Source organism: Protobothrops mucrosquamatus, unplaced genomic scaffold (genome assembly GCF_001527695.2).
Source record: "Protobothrops mucrosquamatus isolate PMUCROS unplaced genomic scaffold, P.Mucros_1.0 scaffold4552, whole genome shotgun sequence".
Taxonomy (NCBI): Eukaryota; Metazoa; Chordata; class Lepidosauria; order Squamata; family Viperidae; genus Protobothrops; species Protobothrops mucrosquamatus.
Window position 1 is genome coordinate 21,522 of NW_015390456.1, and position 15,960 is coordinate 37,481.

Sequence of the window (15,960 nt, forward strand, 5' to 3'; positions counted from 1 at the left end):
CCATACTGAGCCAGCATGGCTCAGCTTGGAAACCTCTCCCTTTCCCCTCAGCATGGCTGGCTCAGGAATTCTGGGAGTTGAAGTCCACGAGTCATCAAAGGGCCAAGGTTGCCTACCTCTGGCCTAGGCCTAGGCCGCTTTATGACTGGTGGACTTCAACTCCCAGAATTCCTGAGCCAGCATGGGGAACTGCGGCCTCTATGACTCGTGGACTTCAACTCCCAGAATTCCTGAGCCAACCACGCTGAGGGGAAAGGGAGAGGTTTCCATATTGAGCCATGCTGGCTCAGGAATTCTGGGAGTTGAAGTCCACGAGTCATAAAAGAGCCAAGGTTGCCTACCCCTGGACTAGACAAAGTAGGACCTCCCAAAGAAAGAGGTGTCTGAAATGTAACTTAAAGTTCGGAAGAAAGGCGATTCTTGGTCTTCACTTTTTTGTGCGGTTTCGTTTGCAGGATGCAAACGGTGGAGCTGAATATCAAAACCGTTTGTAAGGATGGCCGTTCGGAGCAAAAAGCAGAACTGCCCATGGCTTTGTGGCTGAAGAGCCACCAAAACACACTGTGGAAAATGGGCCACGGGTTCTCATTTGTGCAACTCTTGGTAAGAATTGACGCCGGAGGGGGGGGGAAATCTCTCTTTTTTTTTGATGCATTCAGCGGCTTCTTGGAAATTTATGGGTGAAACGAAGGGGTACAAATTCCCAAGGGGACAGATTTTCAAAATTAGCCAAAATCATTTTTACTGGGGCGCTGAGCGCAACGCCAAAAGACCCACACAAACCCTGTTTGTTGATGAGAAGCAGCCCGTCTCTCTGAAAGTGACCCACAAAAAAAAAGGGGTGATTACATTTTGAAAGGAAGAACTCACACCGGGAAATGTTGCATGGGTCAAAGTGGGCTCCCTGGGAAATGTAGATCTAAAGAAGTTTGTGGAATTCTCCTTCTTCTTTTTGTCTTGGTTTCTGTAGAAGGAAAAGTTTCCTGGGAAAAAAAGGGGGGATATGTTAGCAATACAGGGAGGGGAAATGGTTTAAAAATGGGTGTGGACTAGTCACCTTTTTTTTTTCTAAGACAGTAATTCTAAATAATTTCAAAGACTAATTCTAAGATTGTTGCAGAAAAGTGTTTTAAACCTTTTTCTTCTCCTCCTCCTTCTTCTCCCCCTCTTCCTCTTCTTCCTTTTGTCTCCTTCTCCATCTCCTCTTCCTTCTCTGCCTTTTCTCCTTCTCCTCTTCCTCCTCCTCTTCCTTCTCTTTTCCTCCATCTTCTCTTTCTCCTCATCTTCCTCCTGTCTTCTTTCTCTTCCATCTTCTCCTTCTTCTCTTCCTCCTCTGCCTTCTCTTCTTCATCGTCTTCTCCTTCTCTTCATCCTCCACATTCTTTCTCCTCCTCCTTTCTCCTTCTTCCTCCCCATCTCTTCCACCTCCTTCCACCACCTTTTCTCCTCCATCTTTTCCTTCTCTTCTCTGCCTCCTCTGCCTTCTCTTCTCCATCTTCTCTTCCTTCTCCTTTCTTCTTCTCCACCTCTTCTTCCTCATCTCCTCCACCTCCTTCTCTTTCTCCGTGTCTTCCTCCTCCTCCTGTCTTCATCTTTCTCCATCTGTTCCTCCTCCTTCTTCTCTGCCTTCTCCTTCTGTGTCTCTTCTTCTTCTTCTTCTTCTTCTTCTTCTTCTTCTTCTTCTTCTTCTTCTTCTTCTTCTTCTTCTTCTTCTTCTTCTTCTTCTTCTTCTTCTTCTTCTTCTTCTTCTTCTTCTTCTTCTCCTTCTCCTTCTCTCTCTCTCTCTCAGGCATCTGGTAAATATTCATTCGCTACCTTCTCTGGGGTGCACAATGGTACGACGCTTCCCGACAATAAGGAGGAACTGATACAAAAGGCCCGCAACAATTCCTTCATGACTTCTTACACCGAAATCCCCTCAGCCAAAAGCATCAGCCTGGAATATAAGAGGATTTGCGGTGAGTCAGTATAATACAATCTGGGTTGGAGGCAGCCGGCTGGATCAGAGCAAGGAGAAGACAATATTTGCAGGATCTTGAGGGATCCATATTCCACGGCCTAGCAGTTAGAAGGCTTTGTTGAGTTGGGTTGAGTTTCCAATGGTTCTTGGGAAACTTAAAGAGTTTAGAAACAACTTGACGGGGCTCTGGAAGAAAAAAAGAGCCAAGAAACCAAATTCGGAAGATAAGTTATCTCAAAACAGTTTTCTATTACTTGAGCTTCACCTCTTGATCGGAAGCTCTGGAGATCTTGTTCTGCACCAGTAATAGATCCCACAGTTTGAAAAATAATTGGAAATGCTGGCCTAGGCTTTCTAGATCCAAGGTCCCTTGCTCAGCGTAGGACTTGTGGAGATATGGAGCACCATCTATGTTGACTTGAGCCCCTGGGAGGAAAAAAACAACAAGCCATGATTGTCAAGCTCAAAGTCCACTTTTTTAATGTCTCTTTGGGATCCTGTTTTACAGGCTCAGCCGTAGTCACAACCACCCCAGCCCCCCAGACAGCAGAAAACCTGACCGTCAAGGTCCACCAGCTCATCAACCTTTGCAAGCCCTGGAAGTGCTTGGATAGCAGCATCGAAATTGCTCTCCTCAAGATGTATCTGACGGTAAGGAAGTCCACCTGGGATGCCGGGCAGTCCTGCCTCAGTTTCCCTGTCCGTCTCCCTTCCTGGAGCCCTGCCAGTAAGGTCAGCCACTTGGACTCTTCCAGAGAGGTTGGACTACATATCCCAGAAGCCCCAGGCAGGCTGCCATGGATCGGAAATATCGGGGTTGGATCAATCGTCCCCGCCGAGTCAACTGTAGCTTAGAACACACTGACAGATTAAATGATTTCCACATAATTAGTATTACTGAAATTCTAATTCTAATTCTAATAATAATAATGTTGGGAGGGATCTTGGAGGTCATCTAGTCCAACCCCCTGCTTAGCACAACCCCATGCTTCTTTTCTCAGCCAACCTGTGGAAGAGTTCTGTTAAATCCAGAAGCTTTCCCGTTCTCTCCTTGGGTTGTCCCTATTAAAACGTCTCCCAGCTAACCCTGGTTCGTCCTTCTCCTTGCAACCCCAGGTGTTACCTACCCGGGTCGATGCCATCACCTTGAAAGATCCCAGCTGCAGGGCCAGAGACAACACGACCCATTTTGTCCTCAACAGCATCCTGGACAAATGTTCCACCCAACTTGAAGGGGGTGTCCATGTGAAAAACCAGGTATGGTATTTTTTTTTCTACAAGGTGTTGCCCCCCAAATCCTGGCCTGGTGCCCAAAAATCCTGGCCTGGTACCCACCGAATCATAGCCTGGAACCCCCAATATCCTGGCCTGAAGCCCCCCAAATCCTGGCCTGATTCCCCCCAAATCCTGGCCTGGTGTCCCCAAAATCATAGCCTGGAACCCCCCCCCATATCCTGGCCTGGTTCCCCCCAAATCCTGGCCTGGTGCCCCCCAAATCATAGTCTGGAGCCCCCCATATCCTGGCCTGAAGCCCCCCAAATCCTGGCCTGGTGCCCCCCAAATCCTGGCCTGGTGCCCCCCAAATCATAGCCTGGAACCCCCCATATCCTGGCCTGAAGCCCCCCAAATCCTGGCCTGGTTCCCCCCAAATCCTGGCCTGGTGTCCCCAAAATCATAGCCTGGAACCCCCCATATCCTGGCCTGAAGACCTCNCTCTAAAAACCAATCCCCGGTTTATACTCGGTTTAATAACTTTCCCGAGGCTGGCTGGGCTCTTTATTACTCTGGTGAATTCTTTCGATATGACTTAATACGGGGTCCTCGACAAGCACCACGCTGCAGCTTTGGAAAGAATTACTCCGCTGCTATTTTTTAAAAAGTCAGAAGAGGAGGTGACAAGAGTATTTTTTTTTAAAGAAAAGACAGAATTCTGTTTTGTTTAGCATGCAAAAACCGGGGGGGGGGGAATATGCTGCATTCTTAGATATATCTACCTTGAGTTTCAATGGGACATCCCATTACAGAATAGAATAGAATAGAATAGAATAGAATAGAGTGGAGTGGAGTGGAGTGGAGTGGAATGGAATGGAATAGAATAGAATAGAATAGAATAGAATAGAATAGAATAGAATGGAGTGGAGTGGAGTGGAGTGGAGTGGAGTGGAGTGGAGTGGAGTGGAATGGAATGGAATAGAATAGAATAGAATAGAATAGAATAGAATAGAATAGAAGATAGAGAATAGAATAAAATAGAATAGAATAGAATAGAATGAGAGAGAGAGAGAGAATAGAATAGAATAGAATAGAATAGAATAGAATAGAATAGAATAGAAAATAGAATAGAATAGAATAGAATAGAATAGAATAGAATAGAATAGAATAGAATAGAATAGATTATAGTATATAGGATAGGATAGAAGCTGGAAGGGACCTTGTAGGTCATCTAGACCAACCCCCTGCCCAAGCAGGAGACCCTACACCATTTCTGACAGATGACAGATAAATACCATTATCTGTATGATCTGCAACTGGCGGCCCACCTCTTAAAAGCAGGCCTTGGCCCTGGCTTAGGAGAGACTATCAGACGAGACTTGTGAGAAGAGCTTTCTAACTTTGATACGATACCTGGTAGGAAAATGTAAAAGTCCCGTGAAATGCAAGGTCTCGCGTTTCCGCTTGGGAAAAAGGAATTGGTGCAAGCCCCCCACAAGCATGGTTTTGTCCGTGATTCATTTACAAAAAAAAGAAAAATTGTTCCACGCAAAAGTTTTCAATTTTTCTCCTTTGCAAACCTATCCATCGGCGTATTTCAGCCTCTGAAACTCTATAAAGATGCCGTTTGCGGATCTGGGGAATCTTTTGCTGGCTTGCAAACGGATCGGCACCAAGCCGATCCACTTGCACTCTAAGGGAACAGCAAAGGTCCCCAAGGATGCTTTTTCAGGAGACAACTGGACCTTCTTGTTTTTCTTTGAAGATGTTTCGCTTCCCCTCCATCAACTCGGAGCTGAAGAAGCTTCTGGGAGGAGAAGCGAAACGCCTTCAAAGAAAAACAAGAAAGTCCAGTTGCCCCTCCTGAAAAAAACACCTTTGGGATAACCGTGACCTGGATGACTTGAGAATCTCCGTGGAAAAACAAACGAATCCAGTTGTTTGATCCTCGGCTGCAGGTGCCCTTTGAATGTGACCTACCGGAGAAAGTGTCTCTCCAGCTTTACAACTCGGAGGATTTCAACTCGCCAAGCAATCCGGTGATACAAGCTCACCAAGTTACCTACGTGGAGGTAAGACGGGTCTTGGGGGTTTGGGGGTAGGAAGGTAGACTTCAAGTCACCGCGATGTAAAAAAGATGTTGAGACTTTAGAAAGAGTACAGAGAAGAGCAACAAAGACGATCAGGGGACTGGAAGCTAAAACATACAAGGAACGGTTGCTGGAATTGGGTATGTCTAGTTTAATGAAGAGAAGGACGAGGGGGGACATGATAGCAGAGTTCCAGTATCTCAGGGGCTGCCCCAAACAAGAGGGAGTCAAGCTATTCTCCAAAGCGCCTGAAGGCTGGACAAGAAGCAACGGATGGAAACTAACCAAAGAGAGAAGCAACTAGAACTAAGGAGGAATTTCCTGACAGTCAGAACAATTAACCAGTGGAACCACCTGCCTCCAGAAGCGGTGAATGCTCCAACACTGGGAGTCTTTAAGAAGAGACTGGACAGCCATTTGTCCGAAATGGTATAGGGTTTTCTGCCTGAGCAGGGGGTTGGACTAGATGACCTTCAAGGTCCCTTCCAACTTTATTATTATTATTATTATTATTATTATTATTATTATTATTATTATTATTATTATTATTATTATTATTATTAAGTCCCAAGGACAGAAGAGGGGTGTTGGGAGCTGAGGTCAATGGAAGGCTGCGTTCAGAACAACCCAGGCAAAACCGAGCAGATGCACACTTTGCAAAACAAAGGCAAAAAACACTTGCGAGACAAGTCGGGCTGGTGTTAAGCTTGATGTGGCTTCACACCTTGGCCCAACTGAGCTTGTTGGGTGAGATAATAATAATAATAATAATAATAATAATAATAATAATAATAACAACAACAACAACAACAACAACAACAACGATAGAGTTGGAAGGGACCTTGGAGGTCATCTAGTCCAGCCCCCTGCTCAGGCAGGAAACCCTGTACCATTTCAGAAAGTAGAGTGGAGTGGAGTGGAGTGGAGTAGAATAGGAATATGGAATGTAGAATATAGAATAGAATATAGAATATGGAAAATAGAATAGAATAGAATATGGAATATAGAATAGAATAGAATAAGGATAGGAAATAGAATAGAATAGAATAAGGATAGTAAATAGAATAGAATAGAATATTGGAAGGGACCTTGGAGGTCGTCTAGTCCAACCCCCTGCTCAGGCAGGAAACCCTATACCATTTCAAACAAATGGCTGTCCAGTCTCTTCTTAAAAACTTCCAGTGTTGGAGCATTCACCACTTCTGGAGGCAGGTTGTTCCACTGGTTAATTGTTCTCACTGTCAGGAAGTTTCTCTTTAGTTCCAGGTTGCTTCTCTCCTTGATTAGTTTCCATCCGTTGCTTCTTGTCCTGCCTTCAGGGGCTTTGGAGAATAGCTTGACTCCCTCTTCTTTGTGGCAGCCCGTTTAGGGTTCTAGGTGTTGTGTGAATATGGGAAATACTTTAATTCAGGGATAAAGGAAGGGGTGAGAACAGGGGAACCAGACCCACCTCCATTTCAGATAAGTGTCCTTGAAAACAACGTTGTGACTAAGATTGTCTCGTGTTTTTTTCCCCTCCCATCGCCTTCCCTCTCAATAGGTCTCGCTCCGAACAGCCATGAAGCAGTTTTCTCTAGAAATGGGAGACTGTTTCTTAAAACCCCGAGACAGCCCGCCTCAGTTGTTCTTCCACCAAGGGCTCTCTCTGAGCTACTCGGTGGAGACCCTGAAATCCCCCAGCCCGAAGACCCAACGCTTCAGCTTCACCTACAAGCCAGAGGAAGAACTGTGGTCCATCGATTCGGCCACTTTGGTTTGCGTGGTCCATCTGAACACCTCGGTGAGTTGGCCTCTGAAGGACTTTCTTTGTCATGATGGCGACGTCCATTGAATTGTGTCTGACTCTTGGTGGTTCTTTGGACCAGGTCTCTCCACATCTTCTGATCTTGCCCTAAAACTTCTTTTGAGTTGTCCTATGCTCTGGCTGGTGTCACCTTTGATGCCGTCATGTTCTTTGATGGCCTGGTTTCCTTTTACCACTCATTCTTCCAAACACTGTTGCTTTCTCCAGTGAATTTCCTTAGGTGACTTTTTCAGGAGGCAACTGGGCTTTCTTGTTTTTCTTTGAAGACATTTCGCTTTTCATCCCAGAAGCTTCTTCAGCTCTGACTGGATGGTGGGGAACGGAAGGATTTATACTCCTTGCAGACAGCTGGTCATTTGCATTCTTTTCTAGAGTCGTTGAGGCCACTTGGAGGTTTACCTCACCCATTTGCACCTCTCAGGTGACCTTGAGGACACAGATAAAACTCCAAATGGCCTCAACAACTCTCTAAAAGAAGGCAAATGACCAGCTGTCTGCAAGGAGTATAAATCCTTCCATTCCTCACCATCCAGTCAGAGCTGAAGAAGCTTCTGGGATGAGAAGCGAAACGTCTTCAAAGAAAAACAAGAAAGTCCAGTTGCCTCCTGAAAAAAACACCTTTGGGACAACTATGACCTCCATAGATTCTTCCCTTCGTGGCATGGCCAAAATAAGTGAGATTTTTGTGATTTTCTTTGCCTTCCAGTGAGATTTAATGGAGGTATTTTGGCCAAATGTCAGAATCCTTCGTCCATTCTCCCTCAGTTTTGGAGGCTGGATGATAAGGTGACCTCAACTCTACTTGCTTCCTTTAAAAAAGTCTTGAGAAGCAGTTCGCATTCTCTTCTCCAGCAAAATACAGGCAGTCCTTGACTTATTCACTGATTGCTTAGTGACCGTTTGAGGCTACGACAGCCCTCAAAAAAAAAGAAGACCTGGATTCCAAATTCTGAGGTGGTCCTGGCAATGATGTGACCACAATTTCCTACATTTAGTGTCTTGAACCAGGTTTATTTCCAGTTTCCCGCCAAAAAACGCTCATTGCAGACAATGGGTCGACTTTACAACCGTGTCTGCTTAAGACTACCACCCAAAACTGACATAAAATGGGGCGGGTTCCTCCAGCGCCTCAGTTTACAACCGTCATGGCCCACGATGAAAATTCTGGCCTCCGTTACCGTCGCAATGTCGAGGACTCCCTGCGTTGCTTTTGCGTGACAGGAATTAACTCTGTTTTCTGTACTTGGTCTGTGTCTGAAGATGTGTGACTTGTCCTTTATGACCTCCCTAATAACTCGGGGGGGGGGGAAGAAGTTTGCTGTTTCAAAGGAAGCCTAGTTTTAAAAAAAGGGGAAGTGGAAGAATTCCCTCTTTTAAATCCAACTTATTTTTTTCCTCCTTTCCAGAACGACAAACGCCGAAGCTACGAAGGCTCTTTAGAAGTGATGCTCAAAAACTACAATCCTGGATCCCACAGTGAGTCCACAGCTCTTTTCTACACAAAATAGGTTCACTGTTTGCTCTCTTTTACGTGTGGTTATTTTGCAGAAAAGTTGGTTCATGCATGTAAAGGTCTGTTTGGGGAAGGGCACCCTTTCTCTCTTTACAAATCAGCTTTGTGATGCTGAGAATAGTGTGGAAAGCTCTTTTAAGCACCCACAGATTGTTAAAAACAGGACCCTTTTTCAACTTCTAAAATTCATGCACTTCCAAACTTCCAAAGACGAAGGGACACCTTTCCCCGGTGGTGTTTGTGTTTTGTATTCCGAATCTGTTTTTTCCTCTTTCTGTCTAGCTTAGCCTTCCCAAAAATGCTTTAACATTTCTCCTTTTGTTGTGTGGCCTCCACTGTGTTTGGCAAAGGCCATCCTCCCATGTCTTCCCCCCTTTTCTAACTTACCAAAGGTGAAAAGCCTGATAACCACTAGATGGCAGGAGAGAGTTTTCAGTCTCTCCTACTGCCCTCTAGTGAGCATTTATAACAGAATAATAGAGTTGGAAGAGACCTTGGAAGTCTTCTAGTCCAACCTCCTGCTCAAGCAGGAGACCTTAAAACTATTTCAGACAAATGGTTGTCCAATCTCTTCTTCAAAACCTCCAGCGATGGAGCACCCACAACTTCTGGAGGCAAGTTGTTCCATTGGTTAATTGTTCTCACTGTCAGGAAATTCCTCCTTAGTTCTAGGTTGCTTCTCTCCTGGATTAGTTTCCATCCGTTGCTTCTTGTCCTGCCTTCTGGTGCTTTGGAAAACAGGTTGATCTCCTCTTCTCCTCAAATATTGGGACACAACTATCATGTTATCCCTAGTCCTTCTTTTCGCAAAATTTGCATTATGGTGGTAACTGAAACTCCAAGTCAAAGCGGTAAATCCTCTCCATCTTTCTCCTTCGCCTGGCTCACGGCCTTCGCCATACCCATGTCTGGTGGCCTCATGGAGGCGACAAGTTGTGATGCCTGTACCTCCATCTCCACAGGGGCCACACAGGGTGGTCCTTTGGCCCAGCCGGAAGGCGTGCACCGTGACCTTGGCTGGTGGCACCTCTGAGCCATGGATCTGCGGCGAGAGAAAGCACGCATGGACAACGGAAGAGGATTTAGGCTAGAACGGAAGCCAACGGGTACCGCCCAAGCCAGAGTTGGATAATGGTGGGTGAGGTGCCATGTTTGATGCAGAACAGTGACAGCCCTGAAGGACCTTATCTCCTCCATTATCCCAGCTGATGTGGCTTTTGACTTCATGGAGCACCATTGGCGTCCAGACGTCTGTGCGAGGGAAGGAGATAAATGATAACGAGTTAAGAAAGCAGGAAGACTCGCATCTTTTCCAGACGGATGTTCAAGAGATAACGAGAATCAGCTGGCGTACAAACAGATCCGATTGTTGGCGCGTGGCCTCCAAGTCCAAAGGTTCTCCTGGAGACAACTCTCGTTGTGAAGGAAGGGAAGAGGACAAAAGGTTTTGGAGTCAGCGGCAAAGAGATATTTCAAAAAAAGGAAAGGCGTTCCTGAGGATCTCCTTGGCTTCCTCTTCAGCGAAGGTCCATGTCTCCATTTGGAGTAGACCTTGAGAAGATCTATCCTTGCAGGGTTTTGCATTTGAGGACAATTCAATAGAGCTTTGGGTCTCAGGAGGCCAGGTTCCCCAAAAGCCAGCAGAATCTGGAGAAAGAAGCACATATAACCAGCATAAAACCAAACACAGTTTCATTTTCAAACACACTCCAACGAAGACAATCGTCCTCCCTGTATCAAACAGTGTTTTTAATCACATTAAAAATGGCAAGTTGATGGGGGTTGGGTGAAGGAAGGTGGATGCAGATGGTGCCCCTTTGTTTTGAAAGCAGAACATCTGCATCTTTTCTAGTTTTTTTTTAGTTGTCCTCCGTCAAAGGTGGATTTTCTATTCCTGTTCTTCCTTTCTTTCTTCTGTTGTGGGGGCAGTTTTTCCTGGAGACTTGTGCAGACACACAAGATTTCCCACTGGAGATGTGTAGGATGAAGGGGCAGATCTCCCAAAATAAAACAAAGCAACTTTGATTTTAGAATCAAGATCACGTGAAGTATTAGTACCGCTTTATAAAGCCTTAGTAAGGCCACACCTGGAATACTGCATCCAGCTTTGGTCACCACATTACAAAAAAGATGTTGAGGCTTTGGAAAAAGCGCCAAGAAGAGCAACTAAGATGATTAAAGGAGACTAAAACATATGAAGGACGGCTGCAGGACTTGGGTTTGGCTAGTCTGAAGAAAAGAAGAAACAGGGGTGACATGTTAGCAAAATTCCAGTATTTGAGGGGCTGCCACAAAGAAGAGGGAGTCAAGCTATTCTCCAAAGCACCTGAAGGCTGGACAAGAAACAATGGTTGGAAACTGATCAAAGAGAGAAGGAACTTGGAATTAAGGAGAAACTTCCTAACAGTGAGGACAATAAACTAGTGGAACAGAAGTTGTAGGTGCTCCATCACTGGAGCTTTTTAAGAAGAGACTGGGCAGTCACTTGTCTGAAATGGCATAGAGTCTTCTGCTTGAGCAGGGGGCTGGACTAGAAGACCTCCAAGGTCCCTTCCAGCTCTATTCTGATTGAACTTCAAGAGGGATGACCACCACAAGGATGAAATTGCCAATGTTCTGCTGACTAAGATTTGGGGGCTCTGTGGCCGTAGGAACACAAGGATGGGGGAAGGCATGGAAGGGGCTTCCTCACAATTCCTTCCTGAGAATAGAATAGAATTAAGGAATAGAATAGAATAGAATAGAATTAAGGAATAGAATAGAATTAAGGAATAGAATAGAATAGAATAGAATAGAATAGAATAGAATAAAGGAATAGAATAGAATTAAGGAATAGAATAGAATAGAATAGAATAGAATAGAATAGAATAGAATAGAATAGAATAGAATAGAATAGAATAGAATAGAATAGAATAGAATAGAAGACAAGAGAAGACAAGAGAATAGGAGATAGAAAATAGAAATAGAAGGATAGAGTAGAATAGAATAGAGCATAGAATAGAATAGGAATAGGAAGAATAGAATAGAATAGAATAGAATAGAATAGAATAGAATAGAATAGAATAGAATAGAATAGAATAGAATAGAACAGAATAGAATTCTTTATTGGCCAAGGAATTTGATGTCAATATGGATGTTTTCCGTCCTTCTGGAGGTCCTCCTTCCTGCCTCGCTCCTGTGTGGCTCCCGCCGGGCAGGAAAAACAATACAACGAGGAAAAACTCTTGACACGAACTCAGCCCCAGAGGACCCTGGCCGAGCACACTGCGCACGTCGGAGGATGTTCCTTCATCCTTTCAGTGTCCTTGTTTTGACACAGCAAGCCTCAGGGGGAAAACCTGGCTGGTCTTAAGGTGTCATTTGGGAGAAAATAAAACAGGCTTAGAGAGTGAAAACTGACAGGCAGTCCTCTACTTACGACCACAATCAGGGTCGGCACTTCCCTTGCTAAGCGAGGAATTTATGACAAGCGAGACCCACAATTGCTAAGCGAGGCAAGCTGCTAATTGGACCGGTGCCCAATTTCACCACCTTTTCCGTCGCGGCAGCGAAGGGGGGGGTCACCGCAGTCGTTAAAGAGAATCGCACGGTCGTTAAGCAAATCTGGGCTTATCCCATCGACTTTGCTCGTCGGAAGGCCGCAAAGGGAGGATCACGTGAGCCACCCAGGGACACCGCAACCGCCACAAGTACAGGCCAGTTGCCAAGCGATCTAATTTTGATCACGTGACCTTGAGGAGGCTACTGTTGTGAGTTTGAGGACCTGTTTGTAGGTGTAGGTGGCTTTTTTCCCCCCCCAGTTTTGACTTTGAACCGTCATTAAATGAAATGTGTGTAATTCGAGGACCGCCTGTGAGGGAAATACAGAAGCACCTGCGCGCGTGCAAAGTGCAAATGATACTGCTTTAATCTGGGAAAGAAGCTCTTCAAAATCCACCTTATTTTAATGTGTTTTAATTGTTTCTCTTTAGACCAAGGCTTGAGGATCAGCACCGTGCTGGGCATCGCCTTTGGCGCTTTCTTGATCGGAGTCCTGCTCACCGGGGCGTTGTGGTTCATCTATTCTCACACTCGTAAGTTGTGTCACTTCCAAGGGAGATTTGTTTGCATGGTGGAGGGCGGGGGATGAGGGGGGGGGCACCCACCCAGCTGAACCCCCTTTAGAGGGTGAATGTTGCAGTCCGAGCTCAGCAATCCAAGGGGGCCCTAGAAACTGATTTCTGCCTTGAGGTTGCTAGTCCTCATGATTCTGGAGAAGCGCAGTTCAAACAGGAACATCACACTAGCTCTCTTCGGCCGCCGGTTTAACTCAAGATGACCAAGTAAAGCGATCTTTCCCAGCCTTATCTGGAGATGCAAAGGGTGGGATCGGCCTTTTTTCCATTAAGGGACCCCCTTATCTTTATTCTCCCACCGTCTCCCCCTTCCTCGCGGTCCCTCCAATTCCCAAACAGGAGACATCTGGTCCCGCTTGGCAGCCCGACCTGCATATTTTCCTTAATCTCTGGAACAGCGGAAGAGGTGCAATCGCTGAATTTTTATCTGCTTTTGGGATGGCCGGGCAAGGTCCACCTCGGCTGGAGAAGGCAGTGGGAAAGCACTCGGGACAATCCCGCTGGGATTTCACGAAGCCATCAGGCCCGCCATGTGCTTTCCTTCTCCTTGTCAGCTCCCCAGTTGGGTCCAGCATGGGAATTTTTCCCCAGCAGAAGACAATATCCGTAGCTCAATTTGAACTGTGAGACCCCTGGTGTTTGTTTGTTTTTTTTGAGTTGAGTTGTTGGCTTGCAGATGTTTTCATTACCCAACTAGGAAACATCATCAGAATAACAAGAGTTGGAAGGGACCTGGGAGGTCCTCTAGTCCAACCCCCTGCTCAGGCAGGAAACCCTATACCATTCCAGACAAATTGCTTAAAAACCTTCAGTGATGGAGCAGCCACAATTCTTCTTAAAAACCTCCAGTGATGGAGCAGCCACAATTTCTGGAGGCAGGCTGTTCCACTGGTTAATTGTTCTCACTGTCAGGAAATTTCTCCTTGGTTCCAGGTTGCTTCTCTCCTTGATTAGTTCCCATCTGTTGCTTCTTGTCCTGCCTTCTGGCGCTTTGGAGAATAGCTTGACTCCCTCTTCTTTGTGGCAGCCCCTGAGATACTGGAACACTGCTACCATGCCACCCCTGGTATAGAATAGTATAGAATGAGAGAGTTGGAAGGGACCTTGGAGGTCTTCTAGTCCAGCCCTCTGCTCAAGCAGGAGACCTTATACCATTTCAGACAAATGGTTGTCCAATCTCTTCTTAAAAACCTCCAGTGTTTGCACACCTACAACTTCTGGAGGCAGGTTGTTCCACTGGTTAATTGTTCGGTCAGGAATTTCTTTTCTTAGTTCTATGTTGCTTCTCTCCTTGATTAGTTTCCATCTGCTGCTTCTTGTCCTGCCTCTTGATCCTTTGCAGACTAGGTTGACCCCCTCATCTTTGGGGCAGCCCCCGAGATATCGGAAGACTGCAAAGATCAACAAGGTCTCCCATTTATTATCAGATGCTATCATGTCGCCCCCTAGTCCTTCTCGTTATCAGGTCCTCCTGATGGGTAATGATACATCTGGAAACCAACAACTCAACTCAAGAGCGCACCAAGGACCTTCTCCCCACCTTCTCCAAACAGCCCACCCTTTTTCATGACTTCTAACCCGTTCCAGGTCCGATCGCCAAAACCCAGCCAGCCTTGGCGAACGCACCTGCGTCGGAGAGCAGCAGCACCAACCACAGTTTGGGCAGCACCCAGAGCACCCCCTGTTCCACCAGCAGCATGGCATAGCACCCTGACAACGGGGAGCCACCAGCTTAGAGAGAAAGCACCAGGACTGCAAAGCCGTTGGGTTCCGAGGTTGGTGAAGAAGGTTCCGCTTCAACCCAACTGACTTCTGTTCTTCTCCTTCACGCGTCGAAAAGTTGGGTGTCTCCAGCCGGCAACTTCAAAGGCTACTTCTTGGGAACTATCGGGTTTCCTGAGGGGCACTGGGGTCCCACCGCTTTAATCTGGGACTAGAATTGTGTTCCAGTTCATTGTGGCCAAGGTCTTCAAGGATGGACTGTTGGACTACTAGACTCTTCTCCTGTTAGGTACCAGCTAGCGAGTGGGAGAGCGTCTATTGATCGTTGGTGATTTGTTAACCCCAGGAGCAGCTAACCTCGCTTTTGAAAGAAACCAGGATGAACTAGGCTTGTGGAGGTTTGCTTTGTCTCCTGGCTAAAACCCTGGAGACAAAAAGTATTATCTGAATCGAGAATCCCGTAGGATTGACACGTGTTAGCTTCTCGTGGGTCTGTCCTCCCGTTGTCAAGAGCCCAACTTTGCTCGTGGGGTGGTGGGCAAGGCTTTGGCCCATCCCCCACAGAGGTCTTCCATGGGTCATCAAACCCAGATCATTCCAGGAATTTTGGTTCTCCTTTCTACCGGATTTGAACTTAGTTTTCCAAGCGGGATGCTCCAGGGTTACCCCAAACTCCGATTCCCATCAACTTTCAGGAGCGAACAAGCTGGGGATCATGGGAGTGAGTGCCCACCTGAAAAGCACCCGCTTCTCCTTAAGAGAATGGTGAAGGCCCCTCTTAAAATTGGCCTCGCAGCAAGCTTTCAAGATAGAAGAAGCAAGAGTCTTGAGCGGGGGGGGGTGGGTTAGACTAGAAGACCTCCAAGATCCCTCCCGTCATCCTGTTAAGTCAAAGAGTTAATTCAGGAGGGGAACCCCCACGTTTTCTGCGTGTTTTGCAGCCCCCAGGTTAACTGCAAATCACAATTCTGTATATTTGGCACTTCCGTATCCCCGTCGGCCCTCCAAAATTAACCCCAGTTATACTCACTTCAGCCGGTTGTGTGCAAATAGCTAATAGAGTTTAGCATCCTCCTCGTTGTAAAAGGACTCGGGGCGGCCTCTGTTCTGAAAAGACGTATAATTGTTATGTATATAAATAACTAAACGTAGAATATATTTTGTAAACTGCATACAGGGAAATAATACCACACCTACTCACCATTTGTCGGTTCCGATTGTTGTTGTTTTTTAAAGTCTTCGGATGGGTGAGGGGGCTTCCAACAGGACCCCAGAAGCCATAAATTGGGGGTGGGGGGGGTGGGGAACGCCCTGAAGGGAAACTGAGTCACGTCTGGCAATGCCCCACCAATTTCCGATCAACGTCAACAGCCCAGCGGGAGTTGCCCCAGCTGCAATTACAGATGCTGGAAGGCTGGGATATTGTCTGGGTTTGATTGACAGATGCAAATCAGGACACTTTTTTGTGTGTGTGTGTGCAGCAAGCACACCAATTTGCATAGAGAAGCCTTTCGTCGCCCCCTGGAGGACGGGATGTGTGTTTC

The 15,960-nt window shown here is 46.3% G+C and overlaps 1 protein-coding gene across 1 annotated transcript in view; it reads left to right on the top strand.

Annotated features, from left to right (window-relative positions):
* The window catches only part of LOC107299114 (endoglin-like), a 31,844-nt gene extending 17,304 nt beyond the window's left edge, over positions 1–14,540 (top strand). The window contains exons 6-14 of the mRNA XM_015828481.1: positions 456–603; positions 1,790–1,958; positions 2,469–2,611; positions 3,077–3,217; positions 5,131–5,244; positions 6,803–7,042; positions 8,473–8,542; positions 12,551–12,652; positions 14,282–14,540. Of these exons, the coding sequence (XP_015683967.1) occupies positions 456–603; positions 1,790–1,958; positions 2,469–2,611; positions 3,077–3,217; positions 5,131–5,244; positions 6,803–7,042; positions 8,473–8,542; positions 12,551–12,652; positions 14,282–14,400 (1,246 nt within the window). The 3' untranslated portion in view covers positions 14,401–14,540. The remainder of the gene's footprint in view (positions 1–455; positions 604–1,789; positions 1,959–2,468; positions 2,612–3,076; positions 3,218–5,130; positions 5,245–6,802; positions 7,043–8,472; positions 8,543–12,550; positions 12,653–14,281) is intronic.
* Positions 14,541–15,960: the final 1,420 nt, after the last annotated feature.